Consider the following 23,931-nt stretch of genomic DNA (forward strand, 5'->3'; position numbering starts at 1 on the left):
GGGCAGATGTAGGCTGGCAGGTAAAAACCATTTTCCTTTTTAAACAGACTGATACTTAATGAAGCAAAGGCCACAGACATGAACTAAGACATGAGGACATAAAATGTGTCTTTCCAGTGAGCTAGTGATTCCGCAGGACCCTCTTCATTGGCGAACACATTTGCCATCAGAACCACAGAACCAGGGGCCTGAAAGGGACCTTGGCCATCTGCAGGACAAGCCTCCCACTACAGATCAGGAGATGGAGTCTTACAGGGGGATCGGCGTGGCCAAGGTCACCCACCTCTTGTGGGGTTGGGCAGAACCTAGCTTCTTCCTATTCGAAGATGCTCTCAGAAAATCTTGTATTACTTAACACACTAAAGGCGCATATGAATGCACGCCCATGTCAAGCTACTCCTTACAATTCAGGAAACACCAAAGGTCACCACAAAACGTGTCTCTTCCGCAGGGCTGGCCGCACAGAGTGGGCACAAAAGGTCACTGGCGAATTTCTACCTGCAGACACTGCACATCACGCCTTCCCGATGGATGCGAAAGGCAGTCGCCGGAGCTGCTAGTCACCGAGGGACCCCCAATCCTGTCCCGGGGAAATGAGCTCGGAAGCTTCGAGCAATGAATTAAACCCCAAGTCGCTGCGGAACACAGAAGGGAGAGGGACACCGCGCCTGGAGCGCACATCCCGGTCGTTCACCCCTCCGTCTCCACCGCGTCCACACTTGCGCGGGCCGCGGCGTACCGAGCCGGTCCGCTCGGCGCGAGGCCACGACGCCCAGCCCGCGCCCCCGCCAGTCGCATTTGGGGGAGCCGTGCCCTGGGCGCTGCCCGTGGGAGGCTGGGGCGGAGCCGCCGGGCCCAGCCACGCGGGGGCAGGAACCGATCGCCGCCGCCGCCCCCGGCCAGCGGGCCCCGCTACGCCGAGGAGGGGGCTGCGCCACGTACCTCGGCCGGCAGGTGCCGCCGCCGCCGCCTCGGTTCGCGGCTGCAGGGGACGCCGCTCCGCGCCACCCGCCGCCTTCTTTCGCATATTAGGGAGCGGGCGCCAGCCTGCCTCTAGTCCCGGGCCCCGCGCCCCGGCCCGCCCCCAGCGCCGCGCTAGCGCCCATTCAGTCCCAGACCGAGCGCTCCCCGGCTCGGATGCGGAGGAGGGGCGGGGGCGGGCCTTGGAGTCACGAGGACACGAGAACCAATCAGAGCGCGCGAGGGCTCCCGAGGCTGCCTCCGCTCCCTGGACTCGCGACCCTCCACCCAGCGGGCCTAGGGGAGCCGGGCGCCCCCAGCTGGACGCGCGTTGGACTGTGTGCTGGCGCCGACGGGGTCCCGGGCACCCACCGCCGTCCAGATCTCTGCGCGCGGTTAGATGGTGAAGGAACAAAAGGTGTTTGGACTGAGTATAGGCTTTTACTGCGCAGAGCACTCGTAGACGCGGAGTCGCTGAATGAAGGGGCTTTATGGAGTCACGTGCTTTATTCTCTGGGATGGACCTGCAGACAACACTGGATTGGAGTTCCTGGGGCCCTGGAGACAACAAGAGAGCTGCCTGAGTGTATCTGGAGATTTACTGAACAGTTTTATGTTGTTCCAAGTATTGGAGAAAAGTGAGAGAGCGCTAATTTCGGGGATGGGTTATTGAGACTCAGCAGAAGTGAGTCACACTAAATCTTTTAGTGGCAGAGTATGAATGCGAACCTGCGTTTGGAGCGCTCATTTCCGTATCTCTGGTGTCCCCCTTGAATCTGGAGAGGAAATGTCATACAGTTTTTTAAAGCGTGAATATTCGTGAATCCCCAAGTTCAGGAATTAAAAGACTTGAAAGCACACGATATGTTGTTTCTTTAATAGAGCCAGGTGTATATTATGCGCCTTGAGACATTTCTGTGCGGTAGGACTTGTTGAGTTTTCAGTAAGGTCGGTGAAGTTGTTCTGCTTTCAGACTTTCTTTTGGGGTTGGCGAACACAGGGCATCGCAGTCATGTGCCTGTGATGTAGGTTACGGTTCCAGTTTGAAAAGCAAGATCCTAGACATGGAGCCAGATAATTTGCATAAACGGAGAGTCTTGTCACTTTTTTTGTTTTGTTTTGTTGTGTTTTTTTGCAACAGTTGGCACACGGTTTGCACAGTTCTAAACAGGACTTGGAGTTGTCTGTCCTCTTCCCCAGCTGGGGGCAGGGGGACTGGGGGGAAAATGTGGGATCTTGGGTAACAAAGATCAACAGGGAAAACTTGGAAAGGAAAGCATGGAAGGACTGCCTTCACACCTTTCAAAAGGATTTTGTCCTAAAAGTGTTTCTCGATTATTTAAAGGTGAGGACATGTGAGCATTTTTAAAATATTGGAGGAAAAGTTGTCACTAGGAGATCTGAATTCTGAGTGTTGGCCAAGGCTGGCTAGCAGAGCCGAGGCCTAACTCTCTGGGGTCAGTGACAGCTGCAAGGAGAATGCTAAGCACCTCAGCCCCTCTCTCTTGGAGATAAACAGAGGCCTGCCTTATCAGACACTCTTTACTTTTATCTGCCTCAGCTGCTATTCTGCTTTTCTCCCAGGTATTCTTTATTCATAAAGCCAGACCTCATTTAAAAGTATTTTTAAAAATGGGTACAGCTGATCTTCCAGTCAATCCACCACCAGCAGAATCATTGTTGTTTAGTCATTCAGTCACTCAGTTGTATCAGACTGTGACCCCCATGGGCTATAGACCTCCAGGCTCCTCTGTCCATGGGATTTCCCAGGCAGGAATATTGGAGTGGGTTGCCATTTCTGTATCCTGCATTGGTTGGCAGATTCTCTATCACTGAGCCACCAGGGAGCCCAGCAGAACCATGGTAAGGCTTTATCACCCCCATTCTCTTCTCCTATGCAGGGACCTCATCTACCCACCTCCACATTTAAGCTGCCCAGAGGCAGGCAAGAACCAGATACCCTTTATGGCTGGCATGAGGCTCAGCAGTACCCTCGCTTGGAAGATTGTGAGAGAGACTGACTTTCTGTGCAACAAGGCAAGCTGTGCTCTTAATACTCCTTCCACTAAGCTGCAGGGCCACCTTTAGTTACTTTTGGCCACAATGCAGAGCATGCAAGTCTTAGTTCCCCAAGGAAATCAACCCCAAGTACTCTAAAGTGGAAGCGTGGAGTCTTAAACACTGAATGACCAGGGAAGTCCCCACCACCCTTAGTTACTATTCAGGGTTAGGACAGAGATCCCCAAACAATAGATGAGAATCAGCCACTGGATCTCAAAGCCTCATAGGTTTGTGTGTGCTCAATTATGTCTGACTCTTTGCAACCCAATGGACTGTGGCCCACCAGGCTCCTCTATCCCATGGGATTTCCCCAGGCAAGACTACCAGAGCAGGTTGTCATTTCCTACTGAAGGGGATCTTCCAGGCCTAGGCATTGAACTCATGTCTCTGGAGTCTCCTGCATTGGCAGGTGGACTGTTTACCTTGGCTCCACCTGGGAAGACCTCAAGACAGATACTGGTCTCAGAAAAGCGTTTGGACCTTGGCTAGCAAAGTGGTGGGGCTGTTTGTGAACCTGGGACAGCACCCACGATTTTGTAACTTGTTCATTACGTTATGCTCATTACTTTGGTCATTCTCATAGCAGATACTGTGATTGCTTCCAACATTCACCTCATCTTCCCCCTTCTGTGATGCAACATACAGTTAAGGTAAGCCTGCCCCACTGTTAGCTCTATGACTGGTCTCTGATTGGTCCAAGTCAGTGGTTCTCAAAGTATGGGCCACAGACCCCTGGTCAGGTCCCTTTCAGACGACCTTTCAGGGGCAACCTTTCAGAGAATCTCTGAAGTCAAAATTATTTCATTATAATCTAAGACATTATTTTCCTTTGTTACTGATGGTGCAAAAGCGAAGGTGTGCAAAAGGTGTTCTGGTGCTTTCCCAAAGGAAGGGCACCCAACTGTAGTAGTGTTTTCATCATCACACACTCATGGTGGGAAAAAAGAAAGGCAGTTTCATATGAGAATTTTCTGGACGGAGCAACAAAAATGTGATTAACTCATTAAAAGCTCAGCGTCTCTTGAGTACACACCTTGTAAATATTTTACCTGGAAACTGCACATAAAACACTTGCTGCAAACTGACATGTAATGGTTGTGCAAGAAGAAGCACTCATGCAGTCCTTTGAGTTGCAAGCTGAAATAGCTGGTGGGTTTTTTGTTTTGTTTTTTCATGGGACTCCATTCTTACTTGAGAAAACAACTGACAAATTATGGTTATCTCAGCTTGGGTGTTTGGTAGACTTCTTCTTGCAAATGAACTAAGCAAGCCTGTCTCTTCAAGGAAAATAATTGACTACTTGTTGCCAATCTTGAAAACCTTCTGGATTTCAAAAGAAATTTGGAATTTTGGAAAACTTGTGTTGCCATCAACTTGACGGCTTTTCAGTATTTATATAAATAAAGAAATAACCTCTTGTAGAGTTTTGGTGTACTATCAAAGAAGACTATCCATAATATTCCTGAAAGACTATTAGAGTACTCTTTGCTTTTCCAATTTTGTATCAATGTGAAGCAGGTTTTCTTCACATGATTTAACCAAAACAACTTGTAACAGATTGAATGCAAAAGCAGATATGAAAATACAGCTGTATTCTATTAAGCCATACTTAAAGAGACTTGAATATGTTTTTTTTTAAAAAGCATTCTTCTCACCATCTTTTTGATTTTGAAAACATCAGCCTTTTTGTCAACATGAAATTTTATTATTTTTATAAATTATTTTATTATTTTTAAATAATTCAGTTTTTCTTTCAGTTTTATTGAGATATAATTGACATACAGCACTGTATAAATTTAAGATGTACAACATGATTTGACTTACATACATCATGCAATGATTATCATAAGTTTAGTAAACACCCACCATTTCATCTAGATACAAAATTAAAGAAATAGAAAAAAATTATTCCCTCATGTAAGAACTCTTAGGGTTTACTCCCTTAGCGATGTTCATGTGTAATATACAGTAGTGTTGACTATACTTATCATGTTGTGCATTACATCCCTTGCACTTATTTATTTCATAGCCAGAAGTTTGTACTTTTTGACTGCCCGCATCTAATTCCCCTCCCACCATTCTCTGCCTTTGGTAACCACAAATCTGATCTCTTTTTCTGTGCATCTGCTTGTTTTTTGTTTGCTTGTTTTTAAAGTATAATTGACCTACAACACTAAGTTAGTTCCTGTTACGCAATATAGTGGCTCAATATTTTATACATTTCAAAATGACCGCCATGATGAGTCCAGTTACAATCTGTCACCATACAAAGGTATTACATAATTACTGACTTAAAACTCAACATGCAAAAAGCTAAGATCATGGCATCTGGTCCCATCACTTCATGGTAAATAAATATGGAAACAGTGACAGACTTTATTTTCTCAGGCTCCTAAATCACTGCAGATGGTGACGGTAGCCATGAAATCAAAAGACCCTTACTCCTTGGGAAAAAAGCTATGACCAACCTAGACAGCATATTAAAAAGCAGAGCCATTACTTTGCCAACAAAGGTCCATATAGTCAAAGCTATGGTTTTTCTGGTAGTTATGTATGGATGTGAGAGTTGGACCATAAGGAAGGCTGAGTGCTGAAGAATTAATTGATCCTTTCAAACTGTGGTGCTGGAGAAGACTCTTGAGAGTCCCTTGGACTGCAAGGAGATCCAACCAGTCAATCCTAAATGAAATCAACCCTGAATATTCATTGGAAGGACTGATGCTGATGTTGAAGCTGAAGCACCAGTACCTTGGCCACCTGATGCAAACAGCCAACCCACTGGTAAAGACCCTGATTCTGAGAAAGACTGAAGACAGGAGGATAAGGGGGGCAACAGAGGATGAGATGGTTGGGTGGCATCATTGACTCAATGGACATGAGTATGAGCAAACTCCAGGAGATTGTGAAGGATAGGGAAGCCTGGCGTGCTGCAGTCCGTGGGATCACAAAGAATTTGACAGGACTGAGTGACTGAACAATATTCCCCACACTGTACCTTATATAATCATTGCTCATTTATTTCGCAAATGAAAGTTTGTGTCTCTTAATCACCCTCACCTATTTCTTTCCCCCTTCACTTCTCTCCCCTCTGGCAAAAACTTGTTTGTTCCCTGTATCCATAGCTCTGTTTCTGTTTTGTTATGTTAATTTGTTTTGTGTTTTAGATACCACATGTAGGTTAAAGGTTAAATCATACAGTATTTGTCTTTTTCTATCTGACTTATTTCACTTAGCATAGTACCCTCTAAGTCCATATATGCTGTTACAAATGGCAAACTTTCATTCTTCTTGACAGTTGATCAGCATTCCATTGTATATATATGTATATATAAAACATATGTATATATAAAACATCTTTCCTGATTTATCTATTGATGGACACTAAGGTTGCTTCCATATATTGGCTATTGTAAATAATGCTGCAGTGAGCATAGGGGTGCATATATCTTTTTGAGTTAATATTTTCATTTTCTTTAGATGAATACTCAGGAGTGGCATTGGTAGATCATATGGTAGGTCTATTTTTAACTTTTGGAGGAATCTCTATACTATTTCCATAGTGGCCACCATAGTGAACAAGGGTTCCCTTTTTTTCAGCATCCTTACCAACACTTGTTATTTGTTGTCTTTTGATGATAGCCATTCTAGCAGGTTCGAGGTGATATCTCTTAGTGATTTTGATTTGCATTGGCTCAGATCATGAACTCCTTATTGCCAAATTCACACTTAAATTGAAGAAAGTAGGGAACACTGCTAGACCATTCAGGTATGACCTAAATCAAATCCCTTATGATTAGACAGCGGAAGTGAGAAATAGATTTCAGGGCCTAGATCTGATAGAGTGCCTGATGAACTATGGATGGAGGCTCATGACATTGTACAGGAGACAGAGATCAAGACCATCCCCATGGAAAAGAAATGCAAAAAAAGCAAAATAGCTGTCTGCGGAGGCCTTACAAATAGCTGTGAAAAGAAGAGAAGCAAAAAGCAAAGGAAAGATATAAGCATCTGAATGCAGAGTTCCAAAGAATAGCGAGGAGAGATAAGAAAGCCTTCTTCAGCGATCAATGCAAAAAATAAAGGAAAACAACAGAATGGGAAAGACTAGAGATCTCTTCAAGAAAATTAGAGATACCAAGGGAACATTTCATGCAAAGATGGGCTCGATAAAGGACAGAAATGGTATGGACCTAACAGAAGCAGAAGATATTAGGAAGAGGTGACAAGAATACGCAGAAGAACTGCAAAAAAAAGATCTTCACGACCCAGGTAATCATGAAGGTGTGATCACTCACCTAGAGCTAGACATCCTGGAATGTGAAGTCAGGTGGGCCTTAGAAAGCGTCACTATGAACAAAGCTCGTGGAGGTGATGGAATTCTAATTGAGCTATTTCAAATCCTGAAAGATGATGCTGTGAAAGTGCTGCACTCAATATGCCAGCAAATTTGGAAAACTCAGCAGTGGCCATAGGACTGGAAAAGGTCAGTTTTCATTCCAATCCCAAAGAAAAGCAGTGCCAAAGAAAGCTCAAACTATTGCACAATTGCACTCATCTCACATGCTAGTAAAGTAATGCTCAAAATTCTCCAACCCAGACTGCAGCAATACGTGAACTATGAACTTCCAGATGTTCAAGCTGGTTTTAGAAAAGGCAGAGGAACCAGAGATCAAATGGCCAACATCCGCTGGATCGTGGAAAAAGCAAGAGAGTTCCAGAAAAACATCTATTTCTGCTTTATCGACTATGCCAAAGCCTTTGACTGTGTGGACCACAATAAACTGTGGAAAATTCTGAAAGAGATGGAAATACCAGACCACCTGACCTGCCTCTTGAGAAACCTGTATGCAGGTCAGGAAGCAACAGTTAGAACTGGACATGGAACAACAGACTGGTTCCAAATAGGAAAAGGAGTACGTCAAGGCTGTATATTGTCACCCTGCTTCTTTAACTTATATGCAGAGTACATCATGAGAAATGCTGGGATGGAAGAAGCACAAGCTGGAATCAAGATTGCTGGGAGAAATACCAATAACCTCAGATATGCAGATGACACCACCCTTATGGCAGAAAGTGAAGAGGAACTAAAAAGCCTCTTGATGAAAGTGGAGAGTGAAAAAGTTGGCTTAAAGCTCAACATTCAGAAAACGAAGATCATGGCATCTGGTCCCATCACTTCATAGGAAATAGATGGGGAAACAGTGGAAACAGTGTCAGACTATTTTTCTGGGCTCCAAAATCACTGCAGATGGTGACCGCAGCCATGAAATTAAAAAACGCTTACTCCTTGAAAGGAAAGTTATGACCAACCTAGATAGCATATTCAAAAGCAGAGACATTCCTTTGCCAACAAAGGTCCGTCTAGTCAAGGCTATGGTTTTTCCAGTAGCCATATATGGATGTGAGAGTCGGACTGTGAAGAAAGCTGAGCGCCGAAGAATTGATGCTTTTGAACTGTGGTGTTGGAGAAGACTCTTGAGAGTCCCTTGGACTGCAAGGAGATTCAACCAGTCCTTTCTAAAGGGGATCAGTCCTGGGTGTTCTTTGGAAGGAATGATGCTAAAGCTGAAACTCCAATACTTTGGCCACCTCATGCGAAGAGTTGACTCATTGGAAAAGACTCTGATGCTGAGAGGGAGTGGGGGCAGGAGGAGAAGGGGACGACAGAGGATGAGATGGCTGGATGGCATCACTGACTCGATGGATGTGAGTCTGAGTGAACTCTGGGAGTTGGTGATGGACAGAGAGGCCTGGCGTGTTGCAATTCATGGAGTCTCAAAGAGTCGGACAGGACTGAGCGACTGAACTGAACTGATGATTAGTACTGTGGAACTTCTTTTCATGTGCGTGTTGGCTACCTGTATGTCTTCTTTGGAAAAATGTCTATTCAGATTCTCTGCCCATTTTTTAATACATTGTTTGCTTTCTTGTTGTTGAGTTGTATGAGTTCTTTGTATATTTTGGATATTGAACCTTTATTGAATATATTGTTTACAAATGGGTGAAGAAATATCTTCTCCCGTTCAGTAGGTGGCCTCTTCATTTTGTTGGTAGTTTCATTTGCCACTCAAAAGTTTTAGTTCGATGTAGTTCCCTTTGTTAATTTTTGCTTTCAATTTCCTTGCCTAAGGAGACATATCCCAAAAACATTACTTATGAGGTCAAAGAGCATGCTACCTATACTTTCAGGTCTTACATTTAAGTCTTTAATCCATTTCTACTTTATTTTTGTGCATGGTGTGAGAGAATAGTTCAGGATGGCGCTTTTGCATGTAGCTGTCCAGTTTTCCCAACATCATTTACTAAAGAACTTCTTTCCCCCATTGTATATTCTTGCCTCCTTTGTCATCGATTAATTTCTCATGTAAATATGAGTTCATTTCTGGGCTGTCTGTTCTGTTTCATTGATGCACGTGTCTGTTTTTGTGCCAGTACAATACTGGTTTGACTACTGAAGGTTTCTAGTTTGGAATCCTCCAGCTTTGTTTTTCTTTTTCAAGATTGTTTTGGATACTTAGGGTCTTTTGTGTTTCCATATACATTTTGTGATTATTTGTTCTAGTTCTGTGAAAAATGCCATGGCATTTTGTTAGGGATTGTGTTGAATCGGCAGACTGCTCTGCATAGCATGGTGAGTTTAACAATATTAGTTCTAGTCCATGAGTATATCTTTCCATTTGTTTGTGTCATGTCCAGTTTCAAAAGAATCTTAAGAGTTTTCCAAGTATAGGTCTTTAATCTCTTTTGTTAGATTTATTCCTAGGTATTTTATTCTTTTTAATGTGACTATAAATAGGATTGCTTTCCTAATTTCCCTTTCTGATAATTCACCATTAGTGTAAAGAAATGAAATAGATTTCTGTGTATTAATTTTGTATCTACAATTTTATTGAATTCATTGATGAGTTCTAGTACCTTTGGGTGGCATCTTTAGGACTTTCTGGGTATAGTATCATGTCATCTGCAGTGACCATTTTACTTCTTCCTTTCCAATTTGGATTCTATTTCTTTCTAAAATATATATATATATATATAATTGACGTATAGTTGACCTGAAATGTTTCAGGTGCACAGAAAGATAATTCAGTTATACAAATACACATATATTATTTTTAAAATCATTTTCCATCATGGGTTATTGACTGTAGTTCTATATGCTACAGAGTAAACCTTTGTTGCTTGTTGCATATCTATTTTATAATTAGAAATATAGCATTCTATTCATACTAAGTCAAACAAGTGGAATCAAAGTGTCATAAAATTTTAGTTAGGCAAAAATTCATGTTTTCTAAAATATATATATTATACATATTTATATATACAAGTATATAAAAGCTTTTCTATTACACTTGATAAAGGCTTGAGAAAGAACATAAAAATAAGAAGAGATGGAGAAACTGGAGAACATAAACTAGATGAAATGGGAGCACTGAATATGAAATAGAAAAAGTGAAACAAACTAAATAAAAGTAAAAGATCGTCATATAGTCCAATTGTTCTTAAACATGACTGCTCATTAGAAACATATCTGGAGCTCTGGAGAAAAAAGCAATACTTGAGCATTTGTATTTTTCAAAAAATTTCAAGATAATTCTGATATGCATCTGGATTTTAAAAAGTGATTGCAGATTTTTCTATTAGATCCTAGTTTGGGTGATATAGAGTTCTATTATTTTTCTGTTGACCGATTGTGATACAATGGTATTAAGTGAGTAACAGTTACATAATCACAGTAGTAAAAGATGTTTATCAATTTCAAAATCAATAGTCAGACAAAAAATAAAAGATATTTACAATTATAAGCCATAATGGGAACATGATTAACTTAACAATATAAAGTAATTACATGCAATTTTGGAGGGGCGTCAAGTAGAGTGATGTTGCAAGTGGAAGTACATATATGCACATATTTTCATCCACCCAGCCAGTCTATGTCTTTGGTTAATGCATTTAATCTATTTACACTTAAGGTAATTATTGATATCCTGGGTGTTCTTTGGAAGGAATGATGCTAAAGCTGAAACTCCAGTACTTTGGCCACCTCATGCAAAGAGCTGACTCATTGGAAAAGACTCTGATGCTGAGAGGGATTGGGGGCAGGAGGAGAAGGGGACGACAGAGGATGAGATGGCTGGATGGCATCACCGACTCAATGGACGTGAGTTTGAGTGAACTCCAGGAGTTGGTGATGGACAGGGAGGCCTGGCGTGCTGTGATTCATGGGGTCGCAAAGAGTTGGACGTGACTGAGCGGCTGAACTGAACTGAATTGAACTTGGGCTCCTCATTAATTTTTGTGAGTGTAAAGGAGTCCTGAGACTAGAGTTTAAGACTTACTGGTTTCAGCCACACAAATTTTTCTCATCCTCCTTGCCAGTAGGATTGGTTCATGGATGGCCATAGGAACCAGACTGTTCCAATCACAGGAGACTGTGGGAATTTATCAAATCATATGAGAGAGATGCTGTCATACCCTGCTAGACAAGGGCCAAGCAATGTGTAGTCCTAGAGATTACTGATAAGGCCTCCAAGGAAGAAGAACTTACCTTAGGAAGACAATAATGTTGTGGAGAAAATACAGAGAGAGATTAGAAAGAAACCATTCTTTTTTGACGTTTTGAGCCACTTGATCAAACCAGACTTGCAGTCCATCCTACTTCTACATATTGCAGATTATAAGCCAATGAATTCCACTGTGGTCACACTAGCCAACCTCAGGTGCCCCCAGTTAGTGCATTAGGTACCTTTTTGTGTGTGTGTGTGTGTTTCCTCAACAGCTGCCTAAGGCTCAGGATAATATGCTTTCTAGGGTTTACTCATTCAGTTGTAATCACTACAACACAGATTAATTTCTAAGATGAATTTGGAAGGCATAGGAGGTTCTGGGAGGTAAAAATCCTAACACAGATGAGTGGCATCAAAAATGCCAACAACATTTTTGAGAGGACAAAGAACCGTGGCATCTGATCTTGACTAGCAAGATTACAACAGATTTTTACTTTCTTTTGTTTTCATATATTCTCAAATTGGATGACATGAGCATGTATCACTTTTACGTTGAGAAAAAGTAGAACTATATTCTTGTTTTTTTTTAATAGCTCGCTGAATGAGGGCACAGACTCAGAGCAGGTTGGAAATGGAGTGCAGATTGCTCCCTTGGTGAGAGAACTCTTGGGCTAAAACTGCTAGCAGGGAAGAAAGAAGATCTGTAAGGCATGCAAATGGGCTTAGAAAACAAACTTCCTTTCATTTCCAGTGTTGCCCAGAGCCAGCTTCAAAGATTCAAGGGAGTGAATAATGTCCTGAAGGGGTAAGAAATCATTAATTATGCTTCAATCAAATTGGCTGGAATAGTTTCAGTTAAAAAACAGAGAGAGAGAGAGATCAATGTGAAGATTATTCCAAAACTGAAAAAGGTTTAAGACATAACATTAAATGAAAACAAACAAACAAACACAAGATAGATTGTATGCAAATTTTTCCATGCGGCCCAAAACTGGAAGATAACTTGGAAAAAGAAACCAGTTGTGGGATAAGGGTGATGGTGAGTAATCTTTCTTCCTTTTTTAAGAAATGTACTTCCATGTTACTAAATGTTATTTTTTACAATAAATAAAAACAAGGAAGTCATTGGTTCAAATTACCTGGTTTTTCCAGTTGTCATGTATGGATGTGAGAGCTGGACCATAAAGAAGTCTGAGTACCAAAGAACTGATGCTTTTGAATTGTGGTTTGGAAAAGACTCTTGAGAGTTCCTTGGACTGCAAGGAGATCAAACTAGTCAGTCCTAAAGGAAACCAACCCTGAATATTCATGGGAAGGACTGATGCTGAAGCTGAAGCTCTAATACTTTGGCTACCTTACGCAAAGAGCTCACCCACTGAAAAAGACCCTGATGCTGGGGATGATTGAAGGCAGGAGCAGAAGGGGGCAAAAGAGGATAACATGATTAGATAGCATCACTGTCTCAATAGACATGAGTCTGAAAACACTCGTGGAGATAGTGGAAGACAAAGGAGCCTGCTGTGCTATAGTCTGTTAAGCTGCAGAGTCAGACACGAGTTAGTGATTGAACAACAATAACAGAGGCCTCTCCAGATGCTCTGTTTTCATCTGCCAAATGACTGTCATCTAACACCAAGACAGGAGCTGCACCTTCCCCAGGGACCGGCATCCTTGAAGCTGCTAGGGATGATGCTGATGTGACTATTTTGTAAGCGGCCAGAAAGGAAGGAAAGAAGGAAGGAAGGAAGTTGTAGTAACCAAGACTGAGGATGTGTGTGAGCTGGGGGCTCAGGAGTCCCTCCCCCTCCACCACTGCCTCGTGGGGGTTCTGACCCAGGGATTGTCTTCATCTTTTACCCCTGGTGGGTTTCACCTTCTGTTAGACTCCCATTCAAGTCCTCTGGGGACTCTGTGCTTCCCTCAGTCCCCAGAGGCTGGAGCACAGCAGCAGCCAACAGAACGCAGACTCCGTCTGCTGCCCTGAAGCACAAAGGAAGTCGGTCCCTTGAGGTTTTTCTAGGAATGTTTCCTATGAACAATCAAGGGAGAAGCAGGAGTAAAACAAACAAGGGAGGGAAAGAGACGGTACAAAAGCATCAGGGGAGACTGCTGGCAGAGGGCAGTTTATTGAGGAAAGAGTTCTGCAGAGACTGAATCCTTTTGGAAGCTATGGGACATGTCTTCACATACAGAGATTCAAGCAGGCCCTCATTCCATCCATCTTCCACCTGTATATTCATTGCACAAATATTTGCCAAGTGCCTGATATGTGCCATAATTATTATTAGCTTATGGTATTATGCTAATCAAGATGCTGAGCTGCATTTTATCTTCAAAACTTCCCTTTGAGGGAAGAGATATCTTGTCTAAGGAGAAACTTGGGGAAAGAAAATAAACTACCCAAGATCAGATGGAAAGGAAATAACCCACCAAGATCACATGGCTAAGAAGTAGCAGAATCAGGGTTTGAACCCAGGCCATCAGACTCCAGAGTCCACCTAAGACACTGGTCCTTGCTTCAGGACCTTTAAGACCTTCTGGACCAAATGGTCTAGCAGAAGAGAAAGACACTTGAGAATAAATAAACAAAATCAGTCACACAGTGAGATAAAAGAGAAAGACAGTAAACAAGGCACCAAGGGAGCCCCAAGGAGACATGGCTGGATCTGCCTGAGGGCTCAAGGGCACCTCTTAGAGGGGTGAAAGTTGAATGTGGCATTAAAAGTTAAGGTAAATATACTGGTAGCTACATTAATTTGGGGCTGTATTAGTTTACTGTTACTGTATGACAAATTACCATAAACTTAGATTAAAACAACACAAATTTACTATCTCACAGATTTTGGGGCAGGGTGGGGAGAATACATTATGCACCATATGGCATGCAGAATCTTTGTTGACCAAATAGGGATCAACCCCATGCCACCTGCCTTGGCAGCACAGAGACTTAACCACTGGATCACCAGGGAAGTTCACACTATCTCACAGTTTAAGCTCAGGTGCAGCGTGACTGGCTTCTCTGCTTAGGATCTCATGTGATTGAAATTGTGTTGGCCTTGGCCGCCGTCCTCGTGTGGGCTTGGGATCCTCACTCAAGCTCACTGGTTTTAGGGCACAGTTTATTTCCTCATAGTTATGGGCTTGCAGTCTTTGTGTCGTTTGCTCACTGTTGGCCAAGGAACCACCCCCAGCTCTTAGGGGATGCCCATAGTTCCTTGCTTTGTGGTGCTTTAGGAGGTTCACAACACAGATGTTTGCTTTCTTCCAGGCTAGCCAGAGCAGAGCTCCATGACTTTCTTTTTTGTTACCAGTCGAACAAAAGTTTCTGCTTTTAAAAACCTCATACAATTAATTCCAGTCTACCCAGAAGAATCTCCTTATTTTAAGATCAACTGAGTTGCAACATTAATTACATTTGGAAAATTTGTTCACAGTAACCTAGATTAGTGTTTGATTGAAGAACCAGGAGAAAGTATATGTCCACCAGAGGCTTGGGATTTGGGAGCTGTTTTAGAATTTTCTGCCCATCACAATTGTTGTTCTTATTCAGTTGCTCAGTCCTGTCTGACTTTTTGCAGCCTTATGGACTGCAGCACGGCAGGCCTCCCTGTCCTTCACTATCTCCCAGAGACTGCTCAAACTCATGTTCACTGAATCAATGATGCCATCCAACCATCTCACCCTCTGTGGCCACCTTCTCCTCCTGCCCTCAATCCTTCCCAGCACTGGGGGTCTTTTCCAATGAATTGGCTCTTTGCGTCAGTTGGCAAAATTATTGGAGCTTCAGCTTCAGCGTTAGTCCCTCCAATGAATATTAAGGGTTGATTTCCTTTAGGATTGACTGGTTTGGTCTCCTTGCTCTTCAGTAGGACTTAGCAAATGGAGAAAATGAAGATCAATCCAGGAAGAGAAAACAGGACGAGCAAAGGATTCCAAGAGACTGTCGGAAAATGAAGACAAAAAAAAAAAAAAAAGAATGCCATGCTCCAGCAATACAGCAGGCTAGCTGCTGGAGAAATCTGCCAAAAACCCCAAGTTGCTGAGGAAACTATCAAAAACATATTTTTACAGGAAGGCTGAGTTGCCCCTCTGAGGCAGAAACAATGAAAAAATGTTACTACAGAGAGATGAGCAGGAGTCAGATTTGCCTTGGATCCATCTGTTAATTCTGGCCAGGTAGATCAGAGATGGAGACAAAACTGTTAGATTAAATGGGAGATCCTTATGGGTACCCAGAACCCTCAAAGGGGGGAAATTTCAACAGATGTAGTCAGATCTCACTCTCCAAGACAGTGGGATACTCACCATAGATAATTACTAGCCTTAAGATACCTTCTTTTGGGCTTCCCTGTGGCTCAGCAGAAGTCCAGCGATAAAAGAATCTGCCTACGATTCAGGAGCCACAGGAGATCGGGGTCTGATCTCTGAGTCGGGAAGATCCCCTGCAGGAGGGCATGGCAACCTACTCCAGTATTCTTGCCTGGAGAATCCCCATGGACAGAGGAGCCTGGCGAGCTACAGCCCACGGGGTTGCAAAGAGTCAGACATGATTGAAGTGACTGAGCATGCACACACCTACTTTTATTTCAGAGTGGAACCAAAATAAAGAGAAAGTTTCCTCAGAGAATTCCAACCAAAAGCCAACACTCATGCAGGTTTGGGGCTGGAAATCATATCACTTTTGGAACAAAAATCCTTTTTTTAAACTTATTTTTAAATATTTATTTATTTAGCTGCAATTGGTGTTAGCTGCAGCATAGATCTTTGATCTTCGTTGTTTTAGTGGCATCATGTGAGCTGTAGTTCCCTGACCAGGGATGAGGCTGGGGGATCCCCTGCGTGGATACCACTGAGTCTTAGCCACTGGACCACAAGGTAGTTCCCCCAAAACCTTTGAAAATGGTTGAAGGTTGATGGTTTTCTCATATGCCTGTAAGAAGTAGATCACCTCTAGGGACATGCTTCATAGACCCAAGCCGAAGACCATTGCCACAAAGTTCCTTTGGTCATCAGAGGCACACCACCCAGAGAGACAATTCATCCTTCGTGGCCATTTCACTAGATCAACGAGGGAAACGTCACAACTTTTCCATTTTCTAAACACATAAATTAAAATTTTTTACTGTAGTATGAGACCAACCAAGAAGATCAAAAATCACAAATGTACAGCTCAGTGAATTCTGTCTCAGTGACGATACCATGTCAAGAAAGAGTGTTGGAGAAGGAAATGGCAGCCCACTCCAGTTTTCTTGCCTGGGAAATCCCATAGACAGAGGAGCCTGGTGGGCTGCAGTCCATGAGGTCACAAAGATTCAGACATGACTTAGAGCCTAAACAACAACAACAGCGTGTACACAGCCTGGTACACAGTATACACTGAATAAACAGTAGTCTTAGTGATGGTGGAACACGGACATGAACATGCTGGCCCTGGCAGATAGTAACTCTGCCCCCACATCCTCGTTAATGGAACAGAAATCAAATGTCAGCTCCGTAGGCTTGTTGGATGGTTGTAGTGTGTGAGGAGCCTGGTACATAGAAAGTGCTCAGTAAACAGTAGTCATTGTGGCGGGTAGAGAGGTAGGCAGGGGGAGGAGTGTTGCCTACATTCCCAAAGCAAGCCCCGTGCTCCTTGTGGTCTCCACCTTCACTCACCCTCCTCCCTGTGATGGTAGCCACTCTTCTGATTTCTACCTCAAAGATTTGTCTAGCCTGTTTTTGAACTGTTTACAAAAGAAATCCCACTATATGGACTCTGTGTCTGGTTCCTTTCATTCAGTGTTGGTTGGTGGGTTTCATCTATGTAGCTACATGCATCTTAAATGTGTTCGTTTTCATTGCTGCCTAGTATGGATATATAACAATTGTTTCTTAATCCCCTTGACTGATATTTGGATTGCTTCCAGTTGGAGACTATAACAAGTAATGATGCTATAAATGTTCTTGTTCATGTGTTTTGGTTTGTGTTTTTTTCTTCATTGTTTCCTCCCGATTCCTTTATAATTATTTCTGAAGCAATTGGGCAATACTCTTAAACTATGCTTGTGGGCACATAAATAGACACAACTTTTTTTTTGAAGGCATTGTAATTACAACAATAATAGCAATTTTTAAAATAATAATAACAATTTAAAAAACAGTAATGGGAAATGTGATGATTCTTATGACAACCCTAGTCAGTGAGTACTATTATTATCCCCATTTTATTTTTTTAAATTGATTTCTACTGGTGTATATTTGCTTTACAGTGTTGTATTAGCTTCTGCTATGCAGCAAAGTGAATCAGCTATATGTTTACATGTACCTGCCCTTTTCTGGATTTCTTTCCCAGAGCACCAAGTAGTGTTCCCTGTACTGTACAGTAGGTTCTCATTAGTTATCTGTTTTATACATAGTATCAATAGTGCATATATGTCAGTCCCAATCTCCCAGTTCATCCCACCCCTTACCTTTCCTCCTTGGTGTTCATAGTTTGTTCTCTACCTCTGTGTCTTATGCTTTTTTAACCTTCAAGAAGAGGAAGAATGGACTTCCCTGGTGGCCTGGTGGTTAAGAGTCTGTCTTCCAATGCAGGGGACACAGGTTTAATCCCTAGTCTGGAAAGGTTCCATGGGCAACTAAGCCCATGGGCAACCACTCAGTCCACCCTCTGGAGCCTGGGAGACTCCACTACTGAAGCCCTTACCTCATAGAGCCCATGCTCTGCAATAAGAGAAGCCACAGGAATGAGAAGCCCTTGCAGTGAGAAGCCTGTGTACCACAGGGAGGAGTAGCCCCGCTGCCACAGCTAGAGAAAGCCCATGAGCAACAAAAACCAGCGCAGCCAAAAACAAATAAATAAAAATTTAAAAAGAATCTTCCATGACAAAGGAGGCAAGAATATACAATGGAGAAAAGACAATCTCTTTAACAAGTGGTGCTGGGAAAACTGGTCAAAGAATGAAAAAGAATGTAAAAGAATTGTAAAAGAATGAAACTAGAACACTTTCTAACACGATACACAAAAATAAACTCAAAATGGATTAAAGATCTAAACGTAAGACCAGAAACTATAAACTCCTAGAGGAGAACATAGGCAAAATACTCTCCGACATAAATCACAGCAGGATCCTCTATGACCCACCTCCCAGAATACTGGAAATAAAATAAAAAATAAACAAATGGGACCTAATTAAAATTAAAAGCTTCTGCACAACAAAGGAAACTCTAACCAAGGTGAAAAGCAGCCTTCCGAATGGGAGAAAATAATAGCAAATTAAGCAACTGACAAAGAACTAATCTCAAAAATATACAAGCAACTCCTGCAGCTCAATTCCAGAAAAATAAACGACCCAATCAAAAAATGGGCCAAAGAACTAAACAGACATTTCTCCAGAGAAGACATAGAGATGGCTAACAAACACATGAAAAGATGCTCAACATCATTCATTATCAGAGAAATGCAAATCAAAACCACAATGAGGTACCATTTCACGCCAGTCAGAATGGCTGCTATCCAAAAGTCTACAGGCAATAAATGCTGGAGAGGGTGTGGAGAAAAGGGAACCCTCTTACACTGTTGGTGGGAATGCAAACTAGTACAGCCACTATGGAGAACAGTGTGGAGATTCCTTTAAAAACTGGAAATAGAACTGCCTTATGACCCAGCAATCCCACAGCTGGGCATACACACCGAGGAAACCAGAATTGAAAGAGACACATGTACCCCAATGTTCATTGCAGCACTGTTTATAATAGCCAGGACATGGAAGCAACCTAGATGTCCATCAGCAGATGAATGGATAAGAAAGCTGTGGTATATATACACAATGGAGTATTACTCAGCCATTAAAAAGAATACATTTGAATCAGTTCTAATGAGGTGGATGAAACTGGAGCCAATTATACAGAGTGAAGTAAGCCAGAAAGAAAAACACCAATACAGTATACTAATGCATATATATGGAATTTGGAAAGATGGTAATGATAACCCTGTATGTGAGACAGCAAAAGAGACACAGATGTATAGAACAGTCTTTTGGACTCTGTGGGAGAGGGAGAGGGTGGGATGATTTGGGAGAATGGCACTGAAACATGTATAATATCATATATGAAACGAATCGCCAGTCCAGGTTCGATGCATGATACAGGATACTTGGGGCTGGTGCACTGGGATGACCCAGAGGAATGGGATGGGGAGGGAGGTGGGAGGGGGGTTCAGGATGGGGAACACGTGTACACCCGTGGTGGATTCATGTTGATGTATGGCAAAACCAATACAATATTGTAAAGTAATTAGCCTCCAATTAAAATAAATAAATTTATATTTAAAAAATAAAGAAAAAAAATCTTCCAACTTAAAAAAAGAGAAGAGCAAAAACAGTCTTAAAAGAGTATTGAAGTCACTGGAAGTCCAATGTCACCCCACCCTGTTAAATGACTGTAACATATAACTGAACCTAGACTACCTGAGACAGTTCTTGCACTCAGTTATGGCTACATGGAGACCCTTAGAAACTCAGAGTCAGAGAGGGAAGAAATCTTATATCTCATCCAGCCCAGAATTTCCCAAACTTCAGTTGTAGAAATGCTGTCCCTGACTTTTGCCGTATTTTTGTACTACCTTACCATCACTTAATATTTTTCTCTCAACCATCTAATGTTTTATCCCTGAAAGATCTGCTCCAGCCTTTCCCTGCTCAGTGACAGCTGTGAATGGATGGATGGTTTTGATGTGCTAGCTATAGCCTCTCTATTACACATGAAAACAAACACATAGCTATTTAATTTGTCAGCCTGCTACCTGTGTGAGACATTCTCCACGCCTCCTCCAGGCCCATCTCCACCTTGCTCTGCCTGAGAAGCTGAGCCCTGCAGATCACCTCCAGCTGCTCCCTCGCTCTCTGGTTTTTGCATGTATTCAGCTGAGAGGCACAGAGGGTAGCTGCAGGTCAGGGTGCTCACGCCTCTGGCCTCTGACCTATTTTTCCCCAGTTGTCACTGGCCATATTCTCTATCGAAGGCTACAGGTTTGGTCCTGCAGACCCTCTCTCACAGCTAATAGCTTCATGTTGTCACCCCTTGCGATCAGAAAAGCAATTTTTGTTTTCTTCTGAGTTGCTGCCTAGGTAGTTTACAGTATGATAATCCTGCTCACACTCAGAGTCTGGACATTTTAATTCAGCCGCTCAGACTCTTTGCCACCCCATGGACTGCAATGTGCCAGGCTTTCCTGTCCTTCACAATCTCCCAGAGTTTGCTCAAATTCATGTCCATTGAGTCAATGATGTCATCCAACCATCTCATCCTCTGTCGCGCCCTTCTCCTTCTGCCCTCAATCTTTCCCAGCATCAGGATCTTTTCCAATGAATTGGCTCTTGGCCTCAGGTGGCCAAAGTATTGGAGCTTCAGCTTCAGCAGCAGTCCTTCCAATGAATATTCAGGGTTGATTTCCTTTAGGATTGACTGGTTGGATCTCCTTGCAGTCCAAGGGACTCTCAAGAGTCTTCTCCAGCACCTAGTTCGAAAGGATCAATTCTTCAGCACTCAGCCATCTTTATGGTCCAACTCTCACATGGACTTGAGTTTAGGATTCCTGCCCTCAGGATTCCTGCTTTATTAGGTAGCTTTATTTATTTATTTACTCGTGTGCTTACTGATTTTGTCTGCATAGCATGCAGGATCAGACTCAGACCCACAGCAGTGAAAGTGCGGAGTCCTAACCACTGTACCGCCAGGGAATTCCCAGGGGCAGCTTTAAAATGACCATTTAGGACTTCCCTGGTGGTCCAGTGGTTCAGAACTCACTTGCAATGTAGGAGACATGGGTTTGATCCTTGGTATGGAAAGTTCCCACTTGCCACAGAGCAACTAAGCCCCTACCCTACAACTTCTGAAGCCATCGCACCCTAGAGCCAGTTCTCTGCCAACAAGAGAATCGCCACAGTGAGAAGCTTGGTGCACAGAAACTAGAGTAGCCCCTGCTTGCTGCAACTAGAGAAAAGCCTGCACACAGCACAGCCAAAAATAAATTAATATTTTTAAAAAATAACCATTGAGAGTTAAGTGCTAGAAAACTTAGTAACCTCCACATGCGCTGTCTTATAAGCATTAGGTGCTTGCTGCCCTGCTCTGTCTGTCCTGCTCACTCACGACCTTTCGTTGGATGGCTGGCCTTCCTCCAGCTCACTGTGCCCCACCCCTTTCCCCCAGCTCTTAGAATCCTGACAGTAATACATTTTATGACTCTACCTCCTTTGTGTAGGTGTATTGAAACTGTGCCTTCAGTCAACATGACCCCACGGGTTTCATTTCCTCAAAGGGATGTTCACATGCTGAGGGAGCTCTGTCCTGTGCACCATCCCCACCCACCCCCACGAAAGTGGCTCTGCCCCTGCACTCTACAGGTCACAATCAGCACATTATTAATTAAGAACTCCAGCTTCTGGTTTCTCAGTGTATCCCTTCAGGTCAAGGAGTGATAATGGCTTCCAGATGTTGCAAGTCTCTGGCATTTTACCATCTCCTTTTGGCTCCTTTAACCGGGATTCTGAGGTGGCACTAGTGGTAAAGAACCTGCCTGCCAATGCACAAGACTTAAGAGATGTGGGTTTGATCCCTGGGTCAGGAAGATCCCTTGGAGGAGGGCATGGCAACCCGCTCCAGTATTCTTGCCCAGAGAATGTCATGGACTGAAGAGCCTGGTGGACTTCCATGCATAGCGTCCTACCGAGTGCAACATGACTGAAATGACTTAGCATGCGTGCGCTTGGTCAACAGTTCCTTCACTGAGCTGTCCTTAGCTTCCCCCTTTCGTGGGCCATCTGCTTTCTGCTAGGAGGATGTGATGTCAAGCATCACCAATGGAAAGCATTCATTTCTTCCACCTATACAGGAGCTAGCTAATACCCAGGAGGGAACCCACTCATCCAAGGTCCCTTGGCTATGAGTGCCAGAGTTAGGAATGGTCTTCTTGGTTTAATGCACCTCTTCTTCTTTTTAAGTATTTCTTTCTTTTGCTGCGCTAGGCCTTACTCACAGCATTCGGAATCCTTGGTCTTCATTATGGCTTTTAGTTGTAGCATTGCAGCATGTGGGATTTAGCTCCCCAACCAGGGATCGAACCCAGGCCCCCAGCATTGGGAGCCCAGAGTCTTAGTTGCTGGACCACCACGGAAGTCCCTGATTCAATGCCCTTCTCACCATAGATGTTATTTCTCAGGGGAGAAGCCAGTCTGTTCTGATAACAGTGCCCAAGTGTTCCATGTTGCTTACTAATCTCTCTTACACTCCCTTCCGTGTCTGGGCCTTGGATCTACCTAGCCCAAGTAGATGGCTCATTCCTTCTCTCCCCTAACTCAACACTCACATCTGTCCTATATCGCCCTTCCAGAGCACTCACCTTTTCTCAAACACATGTGTACTTCACCTCTCTGCTTTGATCACAAGCCCTTCCCAGCAGAGGCCCAAAGGTCTAACCAAATACCTGTTCCTCTCTCAGCCCGCTGCCCAACTTTTCTCCTCTATCCAGAAAGAATGGTTGCCTCCCCTGTTCTTCCAAAACTTTAACTTAACACCGGCCTGAATGGCCACTAGCGTGTATGTGTTTTCCTGACGATGCTGCGATTGCTGCTTTGAATGCTCATGCTGTATTGCTCTTTCTGACTCAAACAGTCCCTTCACTGTACTATGCTGAATTAAATTGCATTCATTGGGCCATCAAGAGCATTCAGATGTGAAAGATATACTGATGAGTCACAGATGAATGCCTATCATGGTCACTTTAAACCATTCTTTATTCATTCATCTATATTGGCTCTGCTGGGTCTTCATTGCTGTGCGTGTGCTCTCTCTAGTTTGTAGCAAGCAGGGGCTATTCTTTGTTGCGGTGCACAGGCTTCTCATTGCGGTGGCTTTTGTGGTTGCACATGGACCTAGGGCTTCAGGAACTGTGGCTCCCGGGTTCCCAGGCTCAACAGCTATGGCACGTGGGCTTAGTTTTACCTCAGCATGTGGGATCTTCCCAGATCAGGGATTGAACCGGTATCTCCGGGATTGGCAGGTGGACTCTTTAGCACTGAGCCACCAGAGAAGCCCTATTCTGGGCATTTTTAATGATTATTTATTTTCAAATGATATGTTGATGAGATGGTCTGAGTCAAGAGTGGGGTCCAGGTGGGGGATGGGGCTCTTGCCAGTCTCTCATTCTTCCCCTGAGTTCTGAGGTAAAGAGGCGAGGAAGCAATCATCCAGTTTTATTATGGGCCCTGGGTCCTCTAGCCAAAGTCCTTAGATGGGCAGCTTTGGCCCTATAAACCCCAGTGATCCCTTGCAAACTGTCGAGTGAGGATGTACCTTGTGGGAGTGGGGATGAGGGGAGGGACAGGGAGGAGCCTCAGAGCTCTCCTTGAATTCCCAGAGGTACTCA

General features: G+C 43.3%; 1 protein-coding gene across 5 annotated transcripts in view; it reads right to left on the reverse strand.

Annotated features, from left to right (window-relative positions):
* ST3GAL5 (ST3 beta-galactoside alpha-2,3-sialyltransferase 5) overlaps positions 1 to 1,135 on the reverse strand; it is a 62,507-nt gene extending 61,372 nt beyond the window's left edge. For 2 of the 5 annotated variants that reach the window (XM_027965734.3, XM_042245167.2), the window contains exon 1: positions 943 to 1,135. In XM_027965734.3, coding sequence (XP_027821535.1) covers positions 943 to 1,027 — 85 coding nt within the window. In that variant the 5' untranslated portion in view covers positions 1,028 to 1,135. Of the gene's footprint in view, positions 1 to 404; positions 801 to 942 lie in introns of those variants that run through there. The other 3 variants (XM_012169456.5, XM_060411584.1, XM_060411585.1) reach the window with 2 other exon arrangements.
* Between the last annotated feature and the right edge of the window lie 22,796 nt (positions 1,136 to 23,931).

The sequence above is a fragment of the Ovis aries genome, chromosome 3, assembly GCF_016772045.2.
Source record: "Ovis aries strain OAR_USU_Benz2616 breed Rambouillet chromosome 3, ARS-UI_Ramb_v3.0, whole genome shotgun sequence".
In the NCBI taxonomy this organism is placed as follows: Eukaryota; Metazoa; Chordata; class Mammalia; order Artiodactyla; family Bovidae; genus Ovis; species Ovis aries.